Here is a 24,152-nt window from a genome sequence, read left to right as displayed (position 1 = left end):
GTACGAATGCCTCAGAGGCTAAGAAAGAGGGTGGTAGCCAATTCTTTAGGGTTCAGGGAGGTTGTACAAATCTGAAGTTGGAACTTCAGAGGCAAAGGCTTGTTACGATTTTACCTGCTGCTATCAGAGAAAAATCCAAACTAGAACATGCTATGTTAGCATTTAGCAATCCTGAGTGATCAAATCAGTTGGTTATTGTTTAATGCAATAATAGTTTATCCACCACTAATGGCAAACGGATCTGAAAAAGAGCTCTGTGGAAGCTTGAAAGCTTCTCTCTTTCACCAACAGAAGATGGTCCAATAAAAAAAAGATAGGACCTCACCCATCTTGTCTCACCACTGATGGAGGCACAGGCTACATACAGTACCAACTGTATAAACTTGTATGTTAAAATAATTGTATTATAATCCATGGCCTATGACCTTTATTCATAAGGATACACATATGTGGAAGACATCATCATTATGACACCTTCTACATAATCAGAACTTATGCCCACAGTACACTGAGGAGCAAACAAACAGTTTAATTACTATTTCAGCTGGAGAGATTAAATAAAGCAAAACAGGATTTAGAATCATGGAATCATAGAATATCAGGCTTGGAAGGGACCTCAGGAGGTCATCTAGTCCAACCCCCTGCTCAAAGCAGGACCAATCCCCAATTTTTGCCCCAGATCCCTAAATGGCCCCCTCAAGGATCGAACTCACAACCCTGGGCTTTAATTGGCTTGACTCACAACAGCACTACTCTGAGAGAAAGAGCAAGGTCTTTTTTTTGGTGTAACAAAAGAACAGACAAAATGGTGTTGAGAATGCTCAAAACACGAGTTTATTCAATTATTTTTTAAAACAAATAAGTTTGTTTTAAGTTCTGGAAGAGTTAAACCTATCATTTTATTCCAGTAATTCAAACACTAGGCCAAATTCTGCTCTTAATCGTACAGATGAAAATCCATAGTTAACTGAATTATACCAGACTTACACCCATATATACAAAATATTTTTGGCCCATAACAACAAAGTTTCAGAATGGAAATTAAGAACCTGATTCTTCCAACCCTTCCTTATGGGAATGGTCTCATTCATTAGGACTACTTATGCCAGGACTACTCACATATCAAGGATCTGTAGGACCAGATTCTTACAGAAAAGCTGGGTAGATTATTAATACAGAAAATAGAAAGCTTCTTTCACTAGCTAATTTCATGCCCAAATCTGGTCTGCTATACCAGTTTAAATTAGGAATAGCTATTTCAGAGCCAAATTCTCCATCATGCTTTATGCCCCCTAGGTATGTCCCCCTAGTTTGGGGGCTGAATCAGCCCTTCACACCCATCAGGGACACTTATGGCCTGGCTGCATATAGCTCCAAATGTCATTCTGGCATCCAGGAACAGACAGACAGAGTGAAGTTGTGCTGTAGCTATGCTCCCCCTACTCCCAACCCTGCCCCTTGCAAGGTCAAACCCAGAGATGCCAGAAGCTGTGGAGGGGTGAGGGTGGGCAGAGGTGTTACCTAGAATCATTGGGCTGGTTTTATGCCACATAGGACTGTCAAGTGGCTGGATCCCCCGAGTTCACTGCCTCTTAGTGCTGGTTCAAAGGGACTGTGGCACAATGGAAAAATCAGGCCAGAAATCGGTGAAGCTGCACAGGTACAAAACCAGTGTAAGCAAGGTCAGTCAGGCCCCAAGCAGGACAAACTGTGCACGAAAGAAAATGGAATTACTGCCAGCAAAATATCTGAAAAGATGGTTTCTGCCCATAGTTTCATTAAGATTCTGAAGTCCTCTGATTTGAAGGCAGTGTTCTGCATTCATTGGCTCAGACATTTATACATATTGCCACCAGGCAAATTCTTTTGAACTAACGAAAGAAGAACGATTTGTTCCACCTCATGTTCACTCTGACCTGAGCCTGTTTTTTAAAAAAGAAAAATGATTACCTTACATATCTCTTTTCAAACTGCAGTAGCTGAGACTTTTTAGATGAAATCTGAGCTTATCCTGAATATCTTTGGCTTTAGACTCCTATTGCAGTATATATGCTTTGAGACAGACACAAAAGCAAGGAGTAAGCAGCCAGTTTACTTTAAGCAAAATAAGAAATCAATTACTCTGTAGGGGGTAGACCAAAGATGTACTGTATTCACTGCAAGAGTGATTTTTGTTATATTTAAAAATAACTCAATGTTTTATTGACTCATTGTACATGATTTGTAGGTTTCTTCAACTCACGTTCTTTTTTCATATTTACCTCTTATGAAGTGATTGGGCTCTAACATAGCATGCTTTGTGCACAAATGGAAAGTGAATACCTGTCAATAAATGCTGCTAATTTCTTTATCGAAAGACTATTCTCTATATGATTCAGGCTCTTTTCACCACCAATTGCATGCTGTGTGCACTTTTTACCCTTCTTAATCTTTTAAAGGTACAGAAGTACATTGTTTTATTTATGTTGGACAGCAATAATTCAGGATACTATAAAGGACATCTAGAAGGGTGCTGTAAAACAAAGCCATGGGTTTTTATTTCCATCCACACATTGCTAACTTTTGATGATCATTGACTACTTGTATCCAAAGCTATTCAAAGAGAGCTTAACAATTCCTACTGTAACTTGGAGTCAACACATTTTAAGGTGATTTATAAGATCCTACCGAGTTCACAGAAGTAACTGAATCAGAGATGAGTCAGATTGACAAAATGGCCACAGGCAACCCCCGAAATATGCATACTGTAGCTACTCCACAAAGGATGCATTTTCACTGTTCCCATGCCTATTACCATCAGCATCACTTCAGAACTTTTGATGCTACTACATCAATTCCGGAGGTAGGGTTTTATTTTTAAATGTCCAAGCATGTCCAGGAACACCACGTCATCTAAGTCAGTGGCATTCAAAACAGAGCCCTCATTATGTGCATCGTAAGAGTCCCCACTATGTTTTTACAGACCTCCATATGTGGATTTATCCGTTCTCACCCCTATTCCCAGATATAGACATATAGATTGGCAGATGTTCTCCTTTTCATGTGTGAAGGTGGGTTTGAGTAAACTTAGGTTTCACTCGGAACATGTATAATGCACACCCATGCTGTGCGACTGTATGTGCAGTTGTGCTTGTAATAAGGTGTGAAGAACTGGGAACCTGATTTGCGCATCCAGCTTTCAATACGGTTGTTGCATGTTCAAATTTACCACACTTTCATTTTCTAGTAATATTACAGAAATTGTTCACACACTCAGCATGCAATTATACCTAGTCCATCTGAAAGAAAGACATTTTCTATAGTTCAAAGAACGATTAGCCAGCAATTCCAAGCATAGTACATATCTAGCATGGAAATATTGTTGCAAAGTTACCGGTATATTCCAGTTCTCTTTAGTGAGTAATTTGGGTATAAAAATATAGAAAACCAGGCTTATTCCCATTTGGATGTTTTTTTGTCTATTACCAGAATCAGATGGGTGTAGGGAATTGATAATAGGATTGGGAAGGTCTGGATGTTAAGAATCCTTTTTCAGTTTCTTGGGTGGGAGCATTAAATGTTATCCTAATAAATCAGGCACAGCAAGAACCAAGAGACTGTTCTGATGAGAAAGTTGGTTTCTGTGAGACTTCCAGGCCAAAAACCAATGGTATAAAAATCCAAATAAATTCCACTTTTGAGGCCATCCCATTACTACTCACATTAATACAATGCCTCTCCCCAGAAATTCACTAACTATAAAGGGGATGAGAGGAGAGTACGAGGTTAAAGCCTGTAGCCTTGGGGCTACAAGTCTAAGAATTTCCAGGAAATTTTAATCATACCAAAATTCCAATTAAATAGTGGGATTAGTCAATTGCCCTCATTATTCCAATCTGCCATCAACCTAGATATGCCTGGCTCAGAGGAGGACTGCAATAACCTACCTGCAACCAAATTCTTGCAGGCAATTAATATGCCAAATTACATGAAAAAGTGGGACATTATACACCAACGAGGAAAAGCCTACTTGTTTCCACAATGTATACAATTTCCTGCCCACAACATAATTATTGGATTAATCTATTTCTTTGAAGCCATTGATTTAGTACAAATTGCTAGTTTTCTATGAATACATTGAACAATAACACCATAAAACTAGTTATTGACCATAGGTTTAGCATGCCCCAAAAGGGCTTTTAAAATGTGTCATTATAAAAAGGATGCCGCAAGATCTTACAGTTGAACCAAAAGTCTGCATGTTTCTGGATTTGTTGGGTTCAGATTAGTCACATGCTAATCACAAGGTTTAACCTAGTGGATTTGATCTCCCAGAAACTACTTATACCAGTGCTTTAGTGCAATTCTTTCCCAGGAAAGAGACCAGAGATCTCCTTCCTGTCCCCTAGCATGTGAATTTTCTTTTTGTTTCCTCCCCAAAGGTTATTTTCCTTTAATTTAAGGAGGGTGGGGTTCTAGTTGCCTGGCAGTGAACCGGCAGACTCTAGTTTGAGTGAAACATGAAGTGATTCTCCCCCTCCCTGTCTATCCCTTTTCCACATATTTGTCAAATTTACACCAATTCTAACTTGGATCTATGACAGCAGACTTTGGATTCTCAAGCTATTGGGTGTTTAGGGATGTTTGGTTTTACTGCAGGTTGTACACAGAAGCTTGGCTTTATCCAGGCTGAAGGATTTGCCAGTCAGCAGCATCTCACACTCCAGGCAGGTAAAGTGTTTCTTGTGCCAGGTCAGCCCTTCAGCTTGCTGGTAGTCCTCCGAGAATATTATCTGTGGAAGTAAACAAATACATCTGTTTATTGGCATAGTTTTTCCTCATGCAGACCAACCATCACCCTTCATTAGGTGAGCAAAGGAAAAGGGTGTTTGCCAAGTTGGAGCACAAAAACAAACGAACACATTTACTGGTCTCCATTAGATATGGAAGCTGTTCTTAGGAGAACTCATAAGCAAAGAGCATGGGATCATTCTTGATGGTGAAACCAAAGCCGCAGACCACATTTACATGTTGTGTTGAAAAAATAAAAATCCCACATATTTTAAATGCAAATAAATGGGAAAAAATTCAACTCCATTACACTGGATTTACATTAGTGTATCTATACTGATTACAATGACGTTATTCTAGATTTGCGCCAGTGGAGTTAGTAAATAAGCCTGCCCCCTTCCTCAAAATAGTCTGGATGATCACAAAGTGAGCTGATTACTCATATTTATTATTCCTAATAGGGAATGAGGTCAGCTCTCTACCATGCCTCAACGCAGGACTTTCCCCCTGCAATACTGCAATTCTTTAATACCAATACTGGTGGTTTCAACATATTTTAAGCTGTTTGTAGAAAACTCTCACAACTGTATCCGAACCTCTCTAAAAAGCTTCTCACCGCTTGTATCTCTTCATGAGATTAGCCTTGTCTACACTGTGCATGAAAGTCGATCTTAGCTATGCAATTTGAGTTACGTTAATAGAGTAACTCAAGTCAACGTAATCTAGATCTACTTACCGGGGGGTCCACACTACGCATTGTCGATGGGTCGACTCTCCTTACTCTTCTTGATCCGGTGGAGTACAGGAGTTGACAGGAGAGCGATTGGTGGTCGATTTAGCGGGTCTTCACTAGACCTGCTAAATCGACCGCCTATGCATTGATCCTCCGGTAAGTGTAGACAAGTCCATAAATAGATATAGGCTCCCATGAGAAAACAATTACATAGGCTACCTTCAACATACTGGACTACATTTCAATGAGACCATTTTCCAGGACCTTTTAAAGACAGACCACATTCAACAGTGACAACAGCAGTTTGCTATTCTTTGACAAAGCTTCTTAATAGTTAAATAGCCCTAAACTAGGATCTCAGACCTGAACCTCTTCAAATTTGAGACTAAATCTCTGGATCAGAGTCTGAGTCTATCCAGTGATTTTGGTTCTAGGTCAGATCTAAAAACCAGAGGAGAAATATTACCTCTTTCTGGTTTTAATATGAGCAAAATCTCACAAGAATGGTTGCCCTTGTGAGGAGATTTTGGCATGAGATGATGGAAACTTTCAAGATGATGCCTTTGTTGGCAAGAAATATAACACAACCAGCTCAACAACATTTTCTGCACTGCCGATTCCATACCTGAAACCCAGCCCTATACCTTGAACCTCCTCTTAAATCTAATCCTGATTCAAATACTGGCTCCTTAGACTCTCTGAAAAAAATTAAAAAGGTATTTAAACCACAAGTGCCTGTTTCAATGAAAGCAACAGCATATAAAGCCCATTCCAATTCATAACCCTTACTGCTATCTAACTTCATGGAGACCTCACTCTTTTAGTAGCCCTACACTGCACATCCCCAACTCACCAGGCAGATTTCCTGTCCTTGACATTTCTAGAGCCAGTGGGAAGCATCAGAGAACAAGTTCTTTAACTACCTTCCACATATGGCATTTGAGCCTATTGATTCATGAAGGAAGATCACCAGGTCCACAGAGCCTCAAACAGGGGTGCATGTGTATGCACACTCCCTCCCCCCCACCCCCAACTCACACACAAAGCATGGGAGGAAGGAAACCCCACAAAAGCAGGATGCAGCTATAAGAGAGTTTCCTGGGCATACAGAGATGGAGGAACAGAAGAGGAGTAGGCCCTACAGGTCTCTTTGCACAAGGTCCCAGAAAGCCTGTCTGCCTGGGCGTAGCAGAATTGCAGCAGGGAATCAGCCCTACCTCATCACAAGCTGCACAGCGTGGCCTTATGCTCTCACAGTAATGGCGGCCACACCAAACAGCACCGTTCTTCCAGAAGTAGATCAGGTCAACTAGAGGTTCAGAACACTTGTAGCACACGAAACAGGCTGGGTGCCACTGGTGATTGTAGCCTGCTCTGTCCACATACACCACAGGGCAGTCCGTAGGCACCACCTGTTTGCAGATCTCGCAGCACTAGAATAGAGAATAGATTATTGACTGTGTGGGGAGCAGAGAGGCGGACTCCTTCTACAAGTCATATGGCAATCAAACCTGCTGTAAATACAAGGCATAGTCATGATTAAGAATTTTGCATATTTTAGTGACTTTTTTTAAAAGGAATTCCTGATTTATGGCTTGTTTTGGATCTTGTATTCTTATTTATGCAGTTGGTAAGTACTGACAGAACTGCCATGGTGGACTAGTACAATAATCCATCTAGCCTAAAATAGTCCATCTTGTCTCCAACACAGAGGAATTTAGATATTCCAGGGGAAGCAGTAATTAGACAGGAATGCCGCTAATTGTTCAATAATATACCAAGAGGGGAACACGTTTTGGTCTCAGGATCAGCCAGATAATCAGCTTATGTCCTGCAGTAGGAGGATTAAGAGCTCTTGTTTTTAAACCATCAGTGGCCTAGCAGCAGAACAAGTGTGAATTCTTGTACAAATATGTCCAATTTAGGTATTGCTTTAGCTGCATAATTTAGGTTTAAGTTGTTCCCCCCCCCCCTTACTCTCAGCAAGAGTAGTTGGAAGAGCTGAGGAAAGGAGCAAGTTGCTGTGATATTTTTCTTTTGAAGGAAGAAATGATTAAGTAGTAAAAAGTAAAACCAGACTCAAGGAGCCGACACAGGCAGTGCTGCAAAGTTGTCCAATGAAAAGCATTAAAGATTTGCTACCCCAGGATGAGAACTGAGGGCCAGTGATTCAGCTGGGATAAGTTGACAAAGCTCCTCTGAAGTCAATGGAGCTACATGAATTTCCCATCAACTAAAGATCTGGCCCCATAACCTTCTGATGTTAAAAATTAATCAGATTTTTCTCATTATTTCACAGGCTGCAAGGTATCATTGTAATCATCTAGTCTGACATCCACATAGTTGGGCCATAGGACTTGCCTGAATTAATTCCTGCTTTAACTACAGCAGGTCTTCTAGAAACTTTCCAGTGATGGAGAATCCCCCCACAGTTCTTGATAAGTTGTTCCAATAATAAAGTTACTCACTGTTAAAGATTGCACTTTGTTTCCAGCCTGAATTAGTCTAGCTTCAGCTTCTAGCCATGGGGTAGTGTTATATCTTTGTCTGCTAGATTGAGGAGCCCTCTATTATCAAATTTCTGTTCCTCATGTAGGTAACTTATAGACTGATCAAGTCACTCCTTAATCTTCTCTTTGATAAATTAGAGTTAAATGCAGCCTACAGTCTTTGTTCTTAAGGGCCTGACCTAAAACTTGGCCCTAGTGAAACAGATTGGTAAACTGGGCACAAGAACAATCTGGATTGCTGTGTATCAGTGACTTGTCCTCTTCATTATTTACCACTCCCCCAATCTGCATATCATCTACAGAGTTGATCAGTTTTGATTTTACATTTACATGACATCTTGTAACTCAGAACAACAAACAACAAACAAAAATCAGCACGTCTTAGCAGGTGTAATTTTGTGCAGATGTTGAGAGATTAAGATCCTGGTTCTCCTTTCACATACACTTGTTTAAAACAGGTGTAGAGCTTCATGGACATCAGTGGTATTACCCTTCATTTACACAAAGGTAAGAGAATCAGACTCCACATGCCCACAAAGGATGGGAAATGAAAGCTACCTGAAGGTACTTGGGGAGATCTGTGAGCTCGTACTACAATTAGGACCAGTTAGGTTTATTTATTTTATAGTCCACAATGGGAAATCCTGCAATCATTTTAAAAATACAGTTAAAAAAAAAAGGTCTATTCTCTACAGCCAAAAAAAGACTTTATTGTGGCTGACAGGTTGCTCTTTATGTTCCCATTTTATAATTTTGGATGGACAGAGTCTGCCTCATAGCTGCTGAGTCCGCACTTGATCAGCATTTTAGTTTCTTAGTCATCAAATGAAGTGCTTTTTAAGTGGCAGCTGGAATTTCATCCAGCACAGCCTTTGGCTGTAAGGCAATTTTCTACGAGCAGTCTTTGAAGGAGTGTTAAAGTTTCATCAAAACAAGATGTACTGCTTAAGCAACTTCGTCTCACATGTGTTGTGATTTAAATTGCTCTGCCTGATTAATTGTTTCATTGAGTAACTCTCTATTTCACAGAGTTTAGTGTGGCAAGAGTCATGGACGATCAGAGGTTAAGAATTAAAATTCAAGACTCCAACTCATGTTTAGAGCAAACAGCCTTATGTTGGTGTTTGCACCAGGAGAGAGAGGAAAGACAGAAAGCTTTTCCCCAACAGTGTGTACAGAGTGACAGTTTCTGGGATCTCTGACAATCTGAGAGAGTCCTGTGGTTGGAGAAGGGGTGTGGGCAGAGGGGCAGGACGCATGTGGTTTGACTGTGTTCCAGGGTTGTAGCTTGTGCAATTATATAATTTAAACAAAAAATATTAAGCTGCATAACATTTGACTTTACTTCCAAAGATCTAGATAATCTAAACACGGTCATATAATCTGAAAATATGTGGGAGGTTCCTTTAAATGAATGGGCTTTACATACCATCCGAACACTGGCAACTTCAATATAACCCTCTAGATCAGTCTGGGGACACTGGTTCTGTCCTGGCTCAGGGAGGAGGGGGCCACCGAGTGAATTCACCATCGTATGCAGCAGCAACCTGGAGCTTGCTTGCTGCCTCATAAAGGAGATCTCTAAGAACCGACCCATCCCAACTCTGCTGATTTTGGGAGAACTGACTATTAAACCACAACATTAACAAGCAAAAAACAACACACACACACACACACACTCTTCCTCCCTCCCTCCCTCCCTGGGTTCAAGCTCATGTTTCTTGCCAATAAAAACATTTAGAACTTGTTTCTCTGTTCCCTCTTCTGTCAATTATTCAGTCTTCACTAGGCAGCAAACAGTAATATTTCCACTTTTTCTTCCTTGTGGTAAACGAAATTCTTTTGCACATTTTTGTCGGGATCATAATAAGGCACTCTTATCTTACAGCTCCATTTCTCTGGGGATGAGTGAATACTTCATTTGCGGACTACCACCTGGGGTAACTGAATGCTACCCCCTTCCTCCAAATTGAATGGTGTCAAATTTTGACCTCTCAAAAGAGCCAGTCATTCTCAAAGCTCTTTTACAACTGAAGTTTCCACAGTTGAAGCTCCTTCTTCCTTTTTGAATATGTCTGTGCTGCCACTGAATATTTATTAGACTGCTGCTGGCCTCAAACTATTTGGAACCGTGGCTAATTTTGATGGATTCCAACATGCTGGTTGGAACACTTCTTGAGACTGGGTGGGTCAGAAATAGTCTGTTTTCTACCTGACAGAAAACTAGTTTGGCTAACAGGAGATATCGAGTCAGAGCCCAGTCCTGTTATAGCTACGGAACTCCTCCCCCATGGCAGAAAAAAAAGTGCAGCCACAGTGGTTTGAGATCAGCTCCCTTCCTTAGGGAGAGAATTCCACAGATCCAATAAGTTTTGCTTTATACACTTTGATTCCAATAGGAAACAGCTGCCTGAGCATGCAACAGCCATTTCAAGACTGGTATTAGGGAGGTATTCGCCAATTGATGCGTGCAATTAATAGGAAGGGATTTGTCAAGGGGAGACCAAATACTGCACAGAGAAATTAACTGGAATGGTCCCATGTAGTTACTGTTGTCACAATGCAAAGCTGCGAGCATCCTCCACAAGGTTTTAATTCTGTACTTCAGTCTGATCTCCTTGACAGCAAAGTCTGTTTGAATTAGGCCAGGGTGAAAAATCAGCTGCTGGGATTCAAGCAAACCTTTCCTTTGGATACACCCGAGTCTGTACCCTCGGTACAGAAAACAAGCAAAATGTTGCAGAAATGAATTCTGAGAAAAAACCCCCAACAGTACACCCTACCAGGTCACGTTTTATAACCCTGGTAGATCCCAAGACTGGCAGTCTCCCTCCACCTTGGCTTTCATAGCTTCTATCTATTATCTTGGGTGTCAGAAAACTGACAAGTATAGCTTACTGTCCTGGTAAATCCCAAGACCACAGATGAAACACTCCTTCTCTGAGGCCAGCTTCAGATGGCATGGAGATTGCTTAACGATTTGATTGAAGCCTCCTAGGAGAAGCAGTGGTAGGGAGGGTAGAAGCGAGATCCCACAGACAAAAATAAAATCACTCCATGTAGTGAAGATGTTGCAATATTCAGGCTTACACTTTAGGATTTTGGGAGGTGCACAGAAGATGGTGGCAATAGCAATACTCGGATCTAAAGCGATAACGGTCTACATGACAAATAAAAGATTGCTCTAAGTATCTTTACATCCCTTTTACTTCATTCTCTGCCTGCATTAAAGCAACTTTAAATTAATTCTCACATTCATCTTTTTCTGTATACTCTAATTTTGTTCAGATCTCCCCTATTGTTTTGGCCTCTCACTAATTGAAAAGTAAATGCTGTATTAGAATACCATTTGCTGCACTCTTGGCCTGGCTCTTTGAGGAATAAAATACCAATACACATCTTAGCTTGGACAAATTGGACAGGATTTGAATTGCAGCCCACTTCATAGGGGGGAGGGATAGCTCAGTGGTTTGAGCATTGGCCTGCTAAACTTAGGGTTGTGAGTTCCATCCTTTAGGGGGCCATTTAGGGATCTGGGGCAAAAACTGGGGCTTGGTCCTGCTTTGAGCAGGGGGTTGGACTAGATGACATCCTGAGGTCCCTTCCAACCTTGATATGCTATAGCTGCCATCCCATCTTAGCATTTAAGATAGACCCCCCCCAAAGCCACAGGCTTGCCTTGCCCCCTAATTGAAATTCTCAAGTTTCAGGACCCAACTCTTAGCTCTTTTACAGGTGTAACATCACTGGAGTATGAGAATCTTGTGGTATAAAGCCATTGAATCAAAGTTCAGAATTACATCCTTAGCCCACAGCCTCCTTCCTTCATCCATGCTACTTTTAGAGGCAAGAAAAATAAAGTGTGCGCCCAGTACTTGGCGTGCATGTTTCTGTGTTGAGGGTAAGGGGAAATGTGAGTTGGTGTGGACAGGAGGAGGGAGGAATCTATGATATGCTCTAACAAAGGCAGTGACAGAGGACCAGGAAACAAGTTAATGTCACCACATAGCTCTTATCATGGAGCAGCTTGTTTAGCACATCATGTGGCACTGGAGAATGAAGAGTAAGAGTCACATTAGCATTGCAGGAATCTCAGCATTAGCTGAGCCAGCCCTGATCTCTGTCTGGCCTAATACTACTTTTCTTGCCTGTTTACACTTGCATGAAGTGGATGTAAAAATGCTACCAGTTTTCACAGCAGTGATTACAGAAAGGCTAGAGAATCAGACCCCATTGTTTGTTTTTCTGTAATAGAATTAGTTTTTCAGGATTCATTCCTGTGCAGTTCTAGGAAAGCCAGTATTAATTTAGGACATTAACACATTCAGCTTTTGAGATCCTAGCCACTCAGGCCAGTTCAGCTGTGTTAAGTGCTGCATCAAGTCATACTAAAATGGATGCCCTTGTTAGACTGGGAAATGTGCAATTACTCTTTGGTATGGCAAAGCCTGCTGTGGAATTTTACAGCGCTGCCTCAAAGTTCAGCTATGTGATACCTTAATTACAAGGGAGACATTGGTGCTATTTTTGAAACAATTTCAGTTTTCAGCTGGTGCCTGAACAAAAATAAAGCTTTAAGTTCTTAGAAGAATAACACCACAGTTATGTATTTGCTTGGAAGGACAAACTTCCAGTCTAAATAAGCCCTTTGTGCCAAGATGGCTTTTATAAATTAGTTAATGGAAGCCTTCCTTTTCCGGATACTAGTTTGTGATTCTTCACACAGCTTTAGGTATATTCCCAGACTAGTTACATACTAGTCGACATGGACAATGAGAAAGTTAATAAGAGGTCTTTACTCGATATAGAATGAAAAGTGACTGCACTTTTGACATGCTACAATCCCAGTATAATAATTACAAGAAAATATTGCCTTAAAAATTCACACGTTAGTTTTTCAGCTTTAAAAATCAATCCATCATTGAAGTTACCTTCACAAGCGTCAGCATGAAATAAGTTTCCAGCTCAATGAATATATTTTATGACAAGCATTTCTTAGAATGATCACGCTGACCACCTCAGACCCCTTTTAAACTTTACGTTACATTAGATTTATACTCTCCAAGCACAAAAGACTGGTAAAGAATCTGGATACTTTCGGAAATGCATTTTTCAATCCCAGCTGTGCACATCTATGGATGATGGGTTCCAGATGTATTAATATTTCATAGGTTTATGATTTATCTAAAAATAACTGCTCTTGTAACTTCATTGCAGAGCGCCTCCACCATTACGTGTTCAAAGCATTATGTTCAAATATAATGCTGCCTGCTATTATTTAAGTTATTTTTACTTTTATTTGGGTTGAAGACCCAATTGAATTATTCAATAATTTATGGGTGTAGTAAAATAAAGCCATCAACTGTGTGTGCGCTTCATTTTCTCATGCCCAACTTGAGACAGATTGTCTAATTTTTAAAGGCTGAGAACCCATAACTCCCACTGAAGTCAATAGGAGCTGCAGGTAATGAAAACAAGGCTGCTTTTTTCCATGTGCTTAAATTTAGGTAGTCAGCTTTTGACTTAGGGAGAGATTTTTAAGACGTGATCAATGTTGGGTGAACACTCAGAATCATAGAAGATTAGGGTTAGACGGGCCCTCAGGAGGTCACCTGGTCCAACCCCCTGCTCAAAGCAGGACCAACACCAACTAAATCATCCCAGCCAGGGCTTTATCAAGCTAGGCCTTAAAAACCTCTAAGGATGGAGGTTCCACCACCTCCCTAGGTAACCCATCCAGTGCTTCACCACCCTCCTAGTGGGATCGTGTTTCCGAACACTACTTTCAATGAGAGCAGGGTTGGGCCAACACTGAATGCTTTTGAAAGTTGTTTGGGCAATGGGAACTTAGCCTGCAGTAATGTCCGCATCCACAAGAACTTCACAGAAGTAAAGATACTTACATACTCCACTCCCATTGGTGCATCACTCAGGGCTCCGTTGGCTGAAACAGGCGGTTTACTTGTAGCTGCATTTTTGTGATGTTGCTCCCCTTCCTCCTTGGCACTGCCACCTTGGCCAGGAAGTGCAACTTCACCAACTCCCAGAGCATCACTTTTATATTTCTTTACAAAATCTTCCATAAGCTTTATCTCACTTTCAGCAAGGTCATGGCAGTGGGAAGAGTCCTGGTCATAAATAGGGAGCTGCCTCATTAACTGCCTACGACGATAGGATGCCCCTTCCGTGCCAGCGACTGGTTGCATATCCTTTGGAATCAGTTCCATGTACTGTATAGCCTGATGTAGGGAGAAGGAAGAAAATCAATATTCTCAAAGTGGTTCCTACAGAGAAGTACTAGCTCTGTGTGTATGCTTAATACTTTTACAGTTAAGATGAACATGTACAGACAAAAATAAAAAGGTAGGCTGAACTTCTGGAAGCCAAGTTGAGTTTTGAAGGAAGAGCTAGTCAAAATTTTTCAAATTTTCAAATAAAATTTGGATGAGAGATGGGAAAGTGTCAAATGTTTGTTTTTCCTTCTTGTTTTTCCCAACCAGCTCTATAAATACCTAGAGAGATCAGCCAACCTGATATTTTAGCTCAACTCACACATTCTCAGTGTGACCAGGAATGCAAATACTATCATATATAGTATTATATCTAGTGCTTATAGAATGCATTTCATCTGTAGGAATCAAAGCACTTTACAAAATTATGATCCCCCATTTGTAAAAAGCCAAGTTACCCAAGGTCACCAGGCTGGCCAGTGGCTGTGCTAGAGCTTCAACACAGGTCTTCTGTGTAGCAGTCTGGTGGCCTAGCCACATGCTTGTGTCCATCCCAATATACATGGCTCTCACAGTCATCTAAATAGCCTGTTCAACTCTAATAGGTCTGGATAAGCCTGTGTAATTATCTGAGCCAACACATCTTCTATTTGAATGGACTTCCTTCAGAAGTCCCTTCCTAGCATTAAAAAAAAAAAAACAAAAAGAAAAGAAAAAGAAATAAGAGTTCTAGTCTACATAAACAAGCCATTCTAATCAACGTCTTTGATTGCCAGGAGAGATTTTTTCAAAAAGCTGTTTGCCTAACAAGCGTATCTAGGAACTAAAAAATAAAAATTCACTCAAGTTGAGAGTCATCCCTTATTCTTTAGCTTCAGATGAGCTATTAGAAGAAGTTTGAAGTGTGTGATCAGCTCAATTATGTCTAGACAACTAGAAGATTAGTTCATACATCTTTGTGCATAACTGCATCAGTATTTAATACTAAGCCAGCTAGAGTAGTAATGTGTATTGTATTAGAGTCAGTCAATTTTCCCCTTCTAAAATGAAGGGAAGCATCTAGCAGGTACAGCAGGGTTGATATGTGGCATGTCTTTATAGTTTTATTCATATCATTTGCATTGACAGTGGCTTTTGGGATCTCAGCTGTTCCAAGATATTGAAAAAAGAATTGTTGGCCAGAAGAGCTTTATCCCATCCACACTTGGTTAGGATGACAAATCATTCCTCTGATTCAGGCCCCACCACCCATTCACCCAGGCCCCATCATATCACTACAGTATGCTCCATTAAGGACTACTATTGAAAGCCTCAGCTAGTACAGAAAGCAGCTACCCACTTATGTTTCCCAACTCCAGATTACTTAATTGGGAGTTGCATCAGGACCTTATTTAGCAGTGTTAGTGAAAGGCAGCATAAATTAGAATGACACCAAAATTCCAGGTTCCAAGTCCATGCCCTTTTCACTCAGCATCCAATGGCTTGTTAAGCATTGACAGAGAAAAAAAAACCACCCAGAAAAGCCAGTTTTCTACCCCCACCACGCTAAGAATTTGTCAAGAGGCTTACATCTATTTGCAGCCAGTGTCTACCTGAAGAGACAAGCTTTTTAGATTTAAAAAGACAGTGTTTACTAACAAGAAAATGAATTCCTTGAAGACATTATTGAACCCAGGTATTCTCCCATCTTGTGGAAAGCTGGCACGTCTAGATTTTTTTGAATAATGGTTGCTTCTTACCCGAGTACAGTAGCCTCTAAACATTCTAGATTAAAATATGCCCGCAGGAGCACTTTCAGGTAAAAGGCTACAACAAGAACAGAGTATGTCAGGAGACTTCCGTCCTATTGCTGAGTGATTGTACAAAGTGGCTGCCAACAGCCAGGTGGCTTCCAGTCATTACAACTGAGAGAGAGTCAGAGGCAAGTCTTTAGCATTGTATAATCAAAAACTACAGCTTATAAACCTCAAGAATTGCACACATACATTTTATCCATTGTATAAAGGGAAAACCCAGAGGACTACCCATGCCTCCCAATGTGTGGGGGGAGGGCAGAGTGAGGGCAGCTGGCTTCAGCAGTGTTACTGAGCATGTTCAGTCTGTGCGAGCACACTCAGTATAAGCCAAGCAACAAATCGGGGGGGGGGGGGGGGGAAGCAGGGCACATGCCCCCCCCCCACCGCTAGATAAACCTATATGCCAATAAGAAGTTCAGTGACTACTGAACTGACAGCTTTGAAATAGATGGCCACCAACATTACTGCACTATTGATTTTGTCATATACGGATGGTGGTCAGCAACTTCATACCTCATTACTGTGAAGAGAGAATTTGCAAGAGGGCAATTAGGAAACAGCTCTCTGAATAAAGTTAATCTGATGGAAGATTCCCTTGGTAGGCAGTTGGCCATTGAATTCATGGCTTTTTTGGTCCTATGACAAGTCTTGTCCCATGCTGAATTAACATTTGCAGGAGGATGTTTTCTGTACACTTAAGTGATTTCTGGCATAGATCTTAAAGGAAAGGGAGTTTCCCATTGGAGACCTTTTTCCTACTTTAGTGTGAAGAGCTAGTAGGCAGCCAGTTGGCTGCCTGACATTCACTTTTAAGACCAGCATCCAGCTGCATTAGATTTGCATCTTACTTTGTCAGCATTTACAAATAGAACAGTAATGGAATGAAAGACTATTAACTGTTTAGTGTATGTCTTAAGTGGGTAGAGAAGTTGTTTACACAGAGTAGCAAACATTAAACAGCCAATAAGAGAGTTGTTAAAAAAAAAAAAAACCCACAAACAAACGAAAAACACACACCTTAATGTAAATTCACTCCTCAACTATCTTTAGCAAAAAGATATTTCAGAAATACCATGAAATTTCCATCTGATTTCAGAGCTCAACTAGAAAAGGAGACTAATGGGAGAAATCCTGGCCCCACAGAAATCAGTCAATGGTTAAATGCCCATTCAGTTCCCCAAAGACCAGGTTTTCACCCCACATTTTTGGCAGTGTAAATAAATGTGGTTGCAAACAGTGGTGTTTAGACAAACTCTGTCTATTTACCTTGTGAATGGAAAGAGGTCTTAAAAGTGTTGATTTTTGCTCCTGATAATTTACAGCCCCACCAAAGAAGTGTCCTAAAGACAGCTGTTGGTACTAAACTCAAGATCAGGTTGAGGCTCCCTTAAAAATGTTGATCCTTAAGAAAGAAGGGTTTCCATAGAAGACCACACAAGGAAAAACAACACTGGCCCAACCTTTATGCATATGTATCTGTCATAAATCTAAAGCAAGCTACAGAAACGCTGCAGCTACTTTAAGCGCAAGCAAATGTATCACATAGACATAGCTTCCACAAGAAATGAAATAAATATGTGAGATTATACTGCCATAAGCATTTATTGAGTGGGAAAAGAGTCAAGGCAGTTTATCCAAGAATATTAAAGATAACAGACTAGACAGCTCAAAATCTGCTGACCTAGTTCAGCTGCAGCACAAAAGACAAAAAGCAAAACCCGGTACACCTTAATGAAAGGCTTTAATAAGAATTTGGCAGGACTAATGTACTCCTATAGCAGAGCCATGAGACCAATATAAATGTCAACATACCTATCAAAGGCATCTTATTCCAGTGCCAGATGGAGATTTTTTTTTTTTAAATAATGTAATGTGTTAGCAAAGAAAATGAAAAACAGCAAAATTCATAAGCCTTTCTAAGCCTCAGAAAGGTATTGGTCAGCTTGGCCATCTTTAAGACAGGGCCAGATACAGTGTGCTTTCCCCCTTCCAGATGAAGGAAATGCTTAAGTGACTGCAGAACAGGACACAGAAGTCCAACCTGTCAGAGAAGACTGGATTCAGTGGTAACAAGAGTTCACCAGCACATCTACCAATGTGATATATGCCATCATGTGCCAGCAATGCCCCTCTGCCATGTACGTTGGCCAAACCGGACAGTCTCTACGCAAAAGAATAAATGGACACAAATCTGACATCAGGAATCCTAACATTCAAAACCCGGTAGGAGAACACTTCAACCTCTCTGGCCACTCAGTAAAAGATTTAAGGGTGGCAATTTAGCAACAAAAAGCTTCAAAAACAGACTCCAACGAGAAACTGTTGAGCTTGAATTAATATACAAACTAGATACCATTAACCTGGGTTTGGACAGAGACTGGGAATGGCTGGGTCGTTACACATATTGAATCTATTTCCCTACGTTAAGTATCCTCACACCTTCTTGTCAACTGTCTAAATGGGCCATCTTGATCACTACAAAAGTTTTTTTCTCCTGCTCATAATAGCTCATCTTAATTAGCCTCTTACAGTTTGTATGGCAACTTCTCCCTTCTCTGTGTGTATATATAATCTATCTTCTTACTATATGTTCCATTCTATACATCCAGTGAAGTAGGCTGTAGCCCACAAAAGCTTAGGCTCTAATAAATTTGTTAGGCTCTAAGGTGCCACCAGTATTCCCATTCTTTTTTTGGTAATAAGAATGAGATTCTTCTTTTGCTACTATAATGTATAGTCAAATGTTTTATTAGGTTACCTTCACTTGGATAATTTAGGACAAAAACATTTTCACTTTTCACCCCGACTATTTTATTCGGATAGTTTGCAAACTGTTCTCTTCGTTTTCCACTGGGATTTTGGATACCCACTTAATTACTTACACAGACCCAGCTCATTGAAAACAAGCACTGAACTACTGCCTTCTGGTCTTGAGCCAGCCACTTCAGGACAACATTAAGAAAAATCCCCAGATTTCCACTTTCTATTCAGAAGGGAAAAAAAGTCACTACTGCTGGTTGATTAGAGGTTTTTCTGACCCAAAAGGCCCTTTTTCAAGCTTTTCACAAAAACTGTTGACGTTCAGAATTTTTCATGAAAATGTCATGTTTATCAATTTAACCAAAACTTTTATCAATGTTCAAAGTTAATGAACATTTGTGTTTACTGGAAATGTAACTTTGCAACAAAAATGTCTAACAAATCAAAATCATGTTGGAAATTATCAAAGGTTTCAGAATCTTTTTTGGGGTGTGGGGGGGAGGGAAGAAAAGAGATCCCCTTTGAACACCCTAGTCTGCCATGTCTCTAAGAATCTAATTTACAGCTCTTTAGTCAGTCTGAACTTTAAGGCCAGGCAACTTGCCCAACCACCAGGAGGCTCTCCAAATGTTCTCTCTGAACAGTATATACACTGCATTTGGTATAGACACATGATTACCAGTAGGCATGTGGTAGATTCAGAACCATAAAAGAGCAATATGGCTATGAATTAAGAGTTAAGTAAAGACCTAAATTGAATGAATAATTTTAATTCCATGAATAGAAAATAAACCTTCCCACAGTGCTGTCTAGTCCAAGCAGCACTATTCAATAGCCAGCCTTCATCATGGTGAAAATTGGATCTCTGGTAAATCTAAACTGGGCAGTGTGCTTTAAAAGATTCATGTTACTTTGGAGAACTGCCATTATTGTTCTCTGGATCCCCCAGCAAGCTTCCTATCTCCCCTGGGACTCTGAAAGACAAACATTGGTTAAACTGTAATTTCTGGTTAAACTGTAAATTCCAGCTGTATTTGTTCTTTAAGAAAAAAAATAAAAATAACCCCCCCCCCCCCCACACCACCAGTAGTAGCTGCTTGATTAAATAGCCAGACAGTCAAATAAGATGGATTCTTGGCCTCCTATTACAACACAGTGCTCTAGTTTTAATTGAAAAAAATGTGATTACATAGTTGCACAATTCTAGTGAACAATAACCTCTCTGTTTTTCCCCAAACAGGGAAGACAGTTTAGTTAAGAAATAAATACCATGTATGCCTCCCTGATTTGATGAATCCTGCAACTTTACCCTTACTTCTAAATCCTTCTTTGGAGCATAGAAGAGAATTTTTAGAGCAGCCTAAAAATCATCCTAGCTTAAATTTGAAGAGGAAAAGAAACCCTCAGAAGTGTGTGTGTGTGTGTGTGTGTGTGTGTGTGTGTGGGGGGGGGGGTTAATAGGATGTTTAAATACCAGAGCACATAGCTCAAAGCTATCTGAGCACTCAAATTCCCCTAAAAGTCCTTCTATTGGTTAGTTTACTTCCAAAATATTTTTAAAATGTTTTCATTTGTTCCCATAATTGCATTATATACCAAGTCCAAATAGTGGGCATAGAAAAGAATGTGTGATCTGATTTGTTTTCTTTAAAATCCAGCTACCCATTCGGATGGTGAAGAACCCCCTTTTGGCTCAAATAATCAAAACTTAATTTTGTTTTTGAGTTAAGCAGCTGATTTGGTCTAGACTGTATTTAGCTGTAAGAAATGTCTCAGCTTCAGTGCTGATGTGATAAGGCTCATTTCAGTGGTTTCCCTATGCAATAAATACAACTGGACACCAGATAACAGTGGGGCTGCTAGCTACTGACTTAGGACGCTTAAGGAAAAATAAGTTACAGTCCAACCATCCAGTCTCTTGCAGTTTGTTTCAGTGGCACCTGTGTCCAGATATTTCTCTTTATACTCCCTTTGCCTTTTAGACAAGAAGGGGGTAAGAGGAAGATGGCACTTGCTAACATGGCAAAACATTTGTCATGTAAGCCTGAAGAGCTCAGCAATAGTTGGTTCTCAGAGAAAGCAGGTATTAAATAAATAGCTTCATAATTGTTGAAATAGTTATGTTTGCTAAAAAGCAGACCATGATATTTATGGATGGATGGCCTTTGTGCCTCAGAATACACAAAGATATGTTTATGTATAGTGGATATCAAACATTTCAGTTCCATATAAATAAAGCCCATGCGCAAAGATTTCAAGCTACTAAAGGACCAGCTAGAGTAAACATTTTTTAGAAGAACTGAAGCACACAAGACACTTTAACAAGCAGCAATGATCTGGATACTACTGGATGCTGACTGAGCAGTCACTAACTAGGTTATGCTCCTTCTTACTTGCCGTGAATTTATGCCAAGTCCCGTATTTCAACTCGCCCTCATGTATATATGGATCTCAATTCACAGTACATATCCTGAGTGTGCTACTTAGCTACGCAGCATCCTTAAGAGCTTAGGGCAAATATTACAATATAGCGCACACTCTGTGTGTGGACACAGCAGCAACCTAGTTTAGTTGCTAGCTATATATGTAAGTGCAGCTGAAAGTTTCTGGTTTCCCACAAGCAAGTTTTAAACAATCTGCTGTACAAAATGGGCGAAATCCTGCTCAACTCAACAGTGAAACTCCCAGTGGCTATAATGGGAATGTCCACACAGCAATTAAATATCTGCAGCTGGGCTGATAAGCGGACTCACGCTCAGGCTGTAGAGCTGTAATATTGCTGTGTAGACGTTTGGCTCGTTCTGGACCCCAGATTCTGAGACCCTCCCACCTCATGGGATCTCAGAGCTCAGGCTCCAGCCCAGGCCCAAAAACTTCTACATAGCAATAGTACAGGCCGCAGCCCAAGCCCAAGTCAGCTGACTTGGGCCAGCCAGAGTCATGATGTGGGTCTTATTCAGTGTAGACTTACCTGATGAGGCCAGGATTTCACCCTATTTTTAATCTGAACCCTGAAACATTTAGTACGTTATAAAAATTTCTGCATTCCAGACAATTGTTAGTCTATTGTAAATCCTAGTCTCTGTACCTGCTTTTGAGCTGACAGAATCTATGGATGATTAAGATTTTATTTGCTCTTGTTTTTCTAAAACAGGTGCTCAGACAATCCCATCCTCATTCCTTTTGAGTGACAATGAACTTTTAAACATAAGTATTATGTCAGTCGCTCTACCCTGTAACATTAGAAGGTCATGCAGAGCCCCTGTAGGATATTTGCCAGTATAAGTGATGCCTCTCTTAGCCAAACTCCTTAACCTGTTCCTCATGTAACTCCTGCAGCTCACTACCCCTATTTTCATGCATCAGCACTTGCTTCCAGAGACTGGAAGTACCGATGTAATTGAGACACCTAGTTTCCTCACTATTCCAAGCCAGCTGGAAGTAGGAGATACTGGAATTCTATGAAAAAAAAAATCCTGTTCTGACAAGACTTCTGGGTCCAACAGATTCAGGACAAGACAAAGGAGGAGAAAGCATTTCTGTGAGAGTAGTATCTGGCGCTTGACCATTCTGGGAGAGACAGCTGATTTCCATTGAACAGGGGATGATTGTACTTGCCCCTCTGCAAACAACTGGAAGGGCAACAATAGTTAGAGAGGCAAACTGTTAAACAGATGCAAGTCATTTATTGTCATGGGCCTGGGTTGCATCTTCCCCAACTTTGAAGTCTGCCTTTAAGGGACGGTATTAACTTGTCGTTCTGCAAAATTTGTAAGTGGCAAAAATGTGGAACTTGCATGCATAGTTATTATTAGCCAGTTATCACTTACATCAGTGTCTTACTTTAAGACCTAAAGCAAGCTATAAAAGCTATTACAGCTTAAATCACAAAGTAAACACCATTTTTACAATGGCTGTTATAGTTTGGCTCTGTGCAGAAATAGCTTAGGAAAGCAAATCCAGAGGCCTATACAACAGAGCATTAAAGAGGAAGTAATACTTCATCCTAGAAAGATTTAAGACCAGTTTGTGATTTACATGTCAGGAAATGACCACGGACTGCTTCTGGTTAATGAAGAGAGATACTGTACCTCAAATTAAGCCCACACTATTGTTGGCCTCAAAGGGTCAAGAAAAAATAAACTGCTGTTTAAATGGAGATTTCACATCTACTGTTGAGACCATGGCTTATTTTTAACGAGACTCATACAGGAAATTTGCAAATACAGCATCCGATGTAGATGCTGCATTGGTCCTTACAGCTTTAATATAGTGGCCTTGTTTTTGAAAAATTGAGTCAAGTACAGTTTAAAGGTTGGTTGAAAAAACCCAGACCCCTGTCACATTAAACTACCTTCGTATAAGTATACCAGAATTTCAGTAGGCCCTACACTTAGATTTGCAGGCGAGTCAGACCAACACAGCAAGCACCCAAGGCATCTATTCATGAAAGATTAGCATCCCGATTGTTTAGCTTTGAAACAAACTGAAACATGCCATCTTCCTTATGACCATCCTGAAGAAAGCTGAGAAACATTAGTCTGGTTTTTTAAGCTTAAAAAACACTTATGTGGAATACACAGATTTAGTATAACCAGATGTACAACAGAGATAGGTTGTCCGCTCCAATGTTTTTACTGGGCATTAACTGGATGAATAAGGTAGACTTTCCATTCTTAAAATACATTTCTAGGGGAAACATTAATGTAAGTGAACTTAACCCCCGTATGCATCCCCCAAAAACAAATAAATCAACCTACCACAAGCCACCACTATTGTTGCAGCCTGAACCCACTGAAGTTATTTCTGCACTTGTGTGGTTTTTGCACTACACTAACCATGGCATGAACTTTAACTCCAAGAGAAACCATAGGTTCTAATACTTTTTAATGGTAATGTTTCCAACAGGGACTTTGTTACGCAATAGAGAACATATTACTCAACTGGCAAATCCTTACCAGCTTCTGGGTCAGTCCTGGTGGAGCCCACTCATAAGTTATCGTGTCAAACGTTGGATCTTTCCGAGACACAATAGGATTAGTGATGATCATGCGGTTCCTTTTGTAGATGCGAACACCATCGCCACCTTTCACCCGGGCAGTGAGCGTAGAATACTTTGAGTCAGATAACAAGCGGCCAATTTTCCGATCATCTTCTGCATCAGAGCTCAAGCTGTGATCCTCCTGGCTACATTTGCATGACTTGCATATTTTCCTGCGTGGGACAAGTGAGATCAATCATCCTTTTGATATAAGCTGGACCTCGGTAGGCATGTGCTCTTTTGAAGGCTCAGTGCTGAACTTTAAAGTTACTAAAGGTTAAATACTAAACTGGATCGCGACAGAAGACAAAA

General features: G+C 40.4%; 1 protein-coding gene across 2 annotated transcripts in view; it reads right to left on the bottom strand.

Annotated features, from left to right (window-relative positions):
• Positions 1 to 865: 865 nt before the first annotated feature.
• LMCD1 (LIM and cysteine rich domains 1) overlaps positions 866 to 24,152 on the bottom strand; it is a 67,347-nt gene continuing 44,060 nt past the window's right edge. Inside the window, exons 3-6 of one of the 2 annotated variants that reach the window (XM_074957550.1) lie at positions 23,758 to 24,013; positions 13,917 to 14,252; positions 6,721 to 6,936; positions 875 to 4,772 (exon numbers count right to left, since the gene is read on the bottom strand). In XM_074957550.1, coding sequence (XP_074813651.1) covers positions 4,614 to 4,772; positions 6,721 to 6,936; positions 13,917 to 14,252; positions 23,758 to 24,013 — 967 coding nt within the window. In that variant the 3' untranslated portion in view covers positions 875 to 4,613. Of the gene's footprint in view, positions 4,773 to 6,720; positions 6,937 to 13,916; positions 14,253 to 23,757; positions 24,014 to 24,152 lie in introns of both variants that reach the window. The other variant, XM_074957551.1, reaches the window with a different exon arrangement.

This window comes from Natator depressus, chromosome 7 (genome assembly GCF_965152275.1).
Source record: "Natator depressus isolate rNatDep1 chromosome 7, rNatDep2.hap1, whole genome shotgun sequence".
In the NCBI taxonomy this organism is placed as follows: domain Eukaryota; kingdom Metazoa; phylum Chordata; order Testudines; family Cheloniidae; genus Natator; species Natator depressus.
Note: the sequence above shows the minus strand (reverse complement) of the source record. Positions and strands in the feature narration are given on the sequence as shown.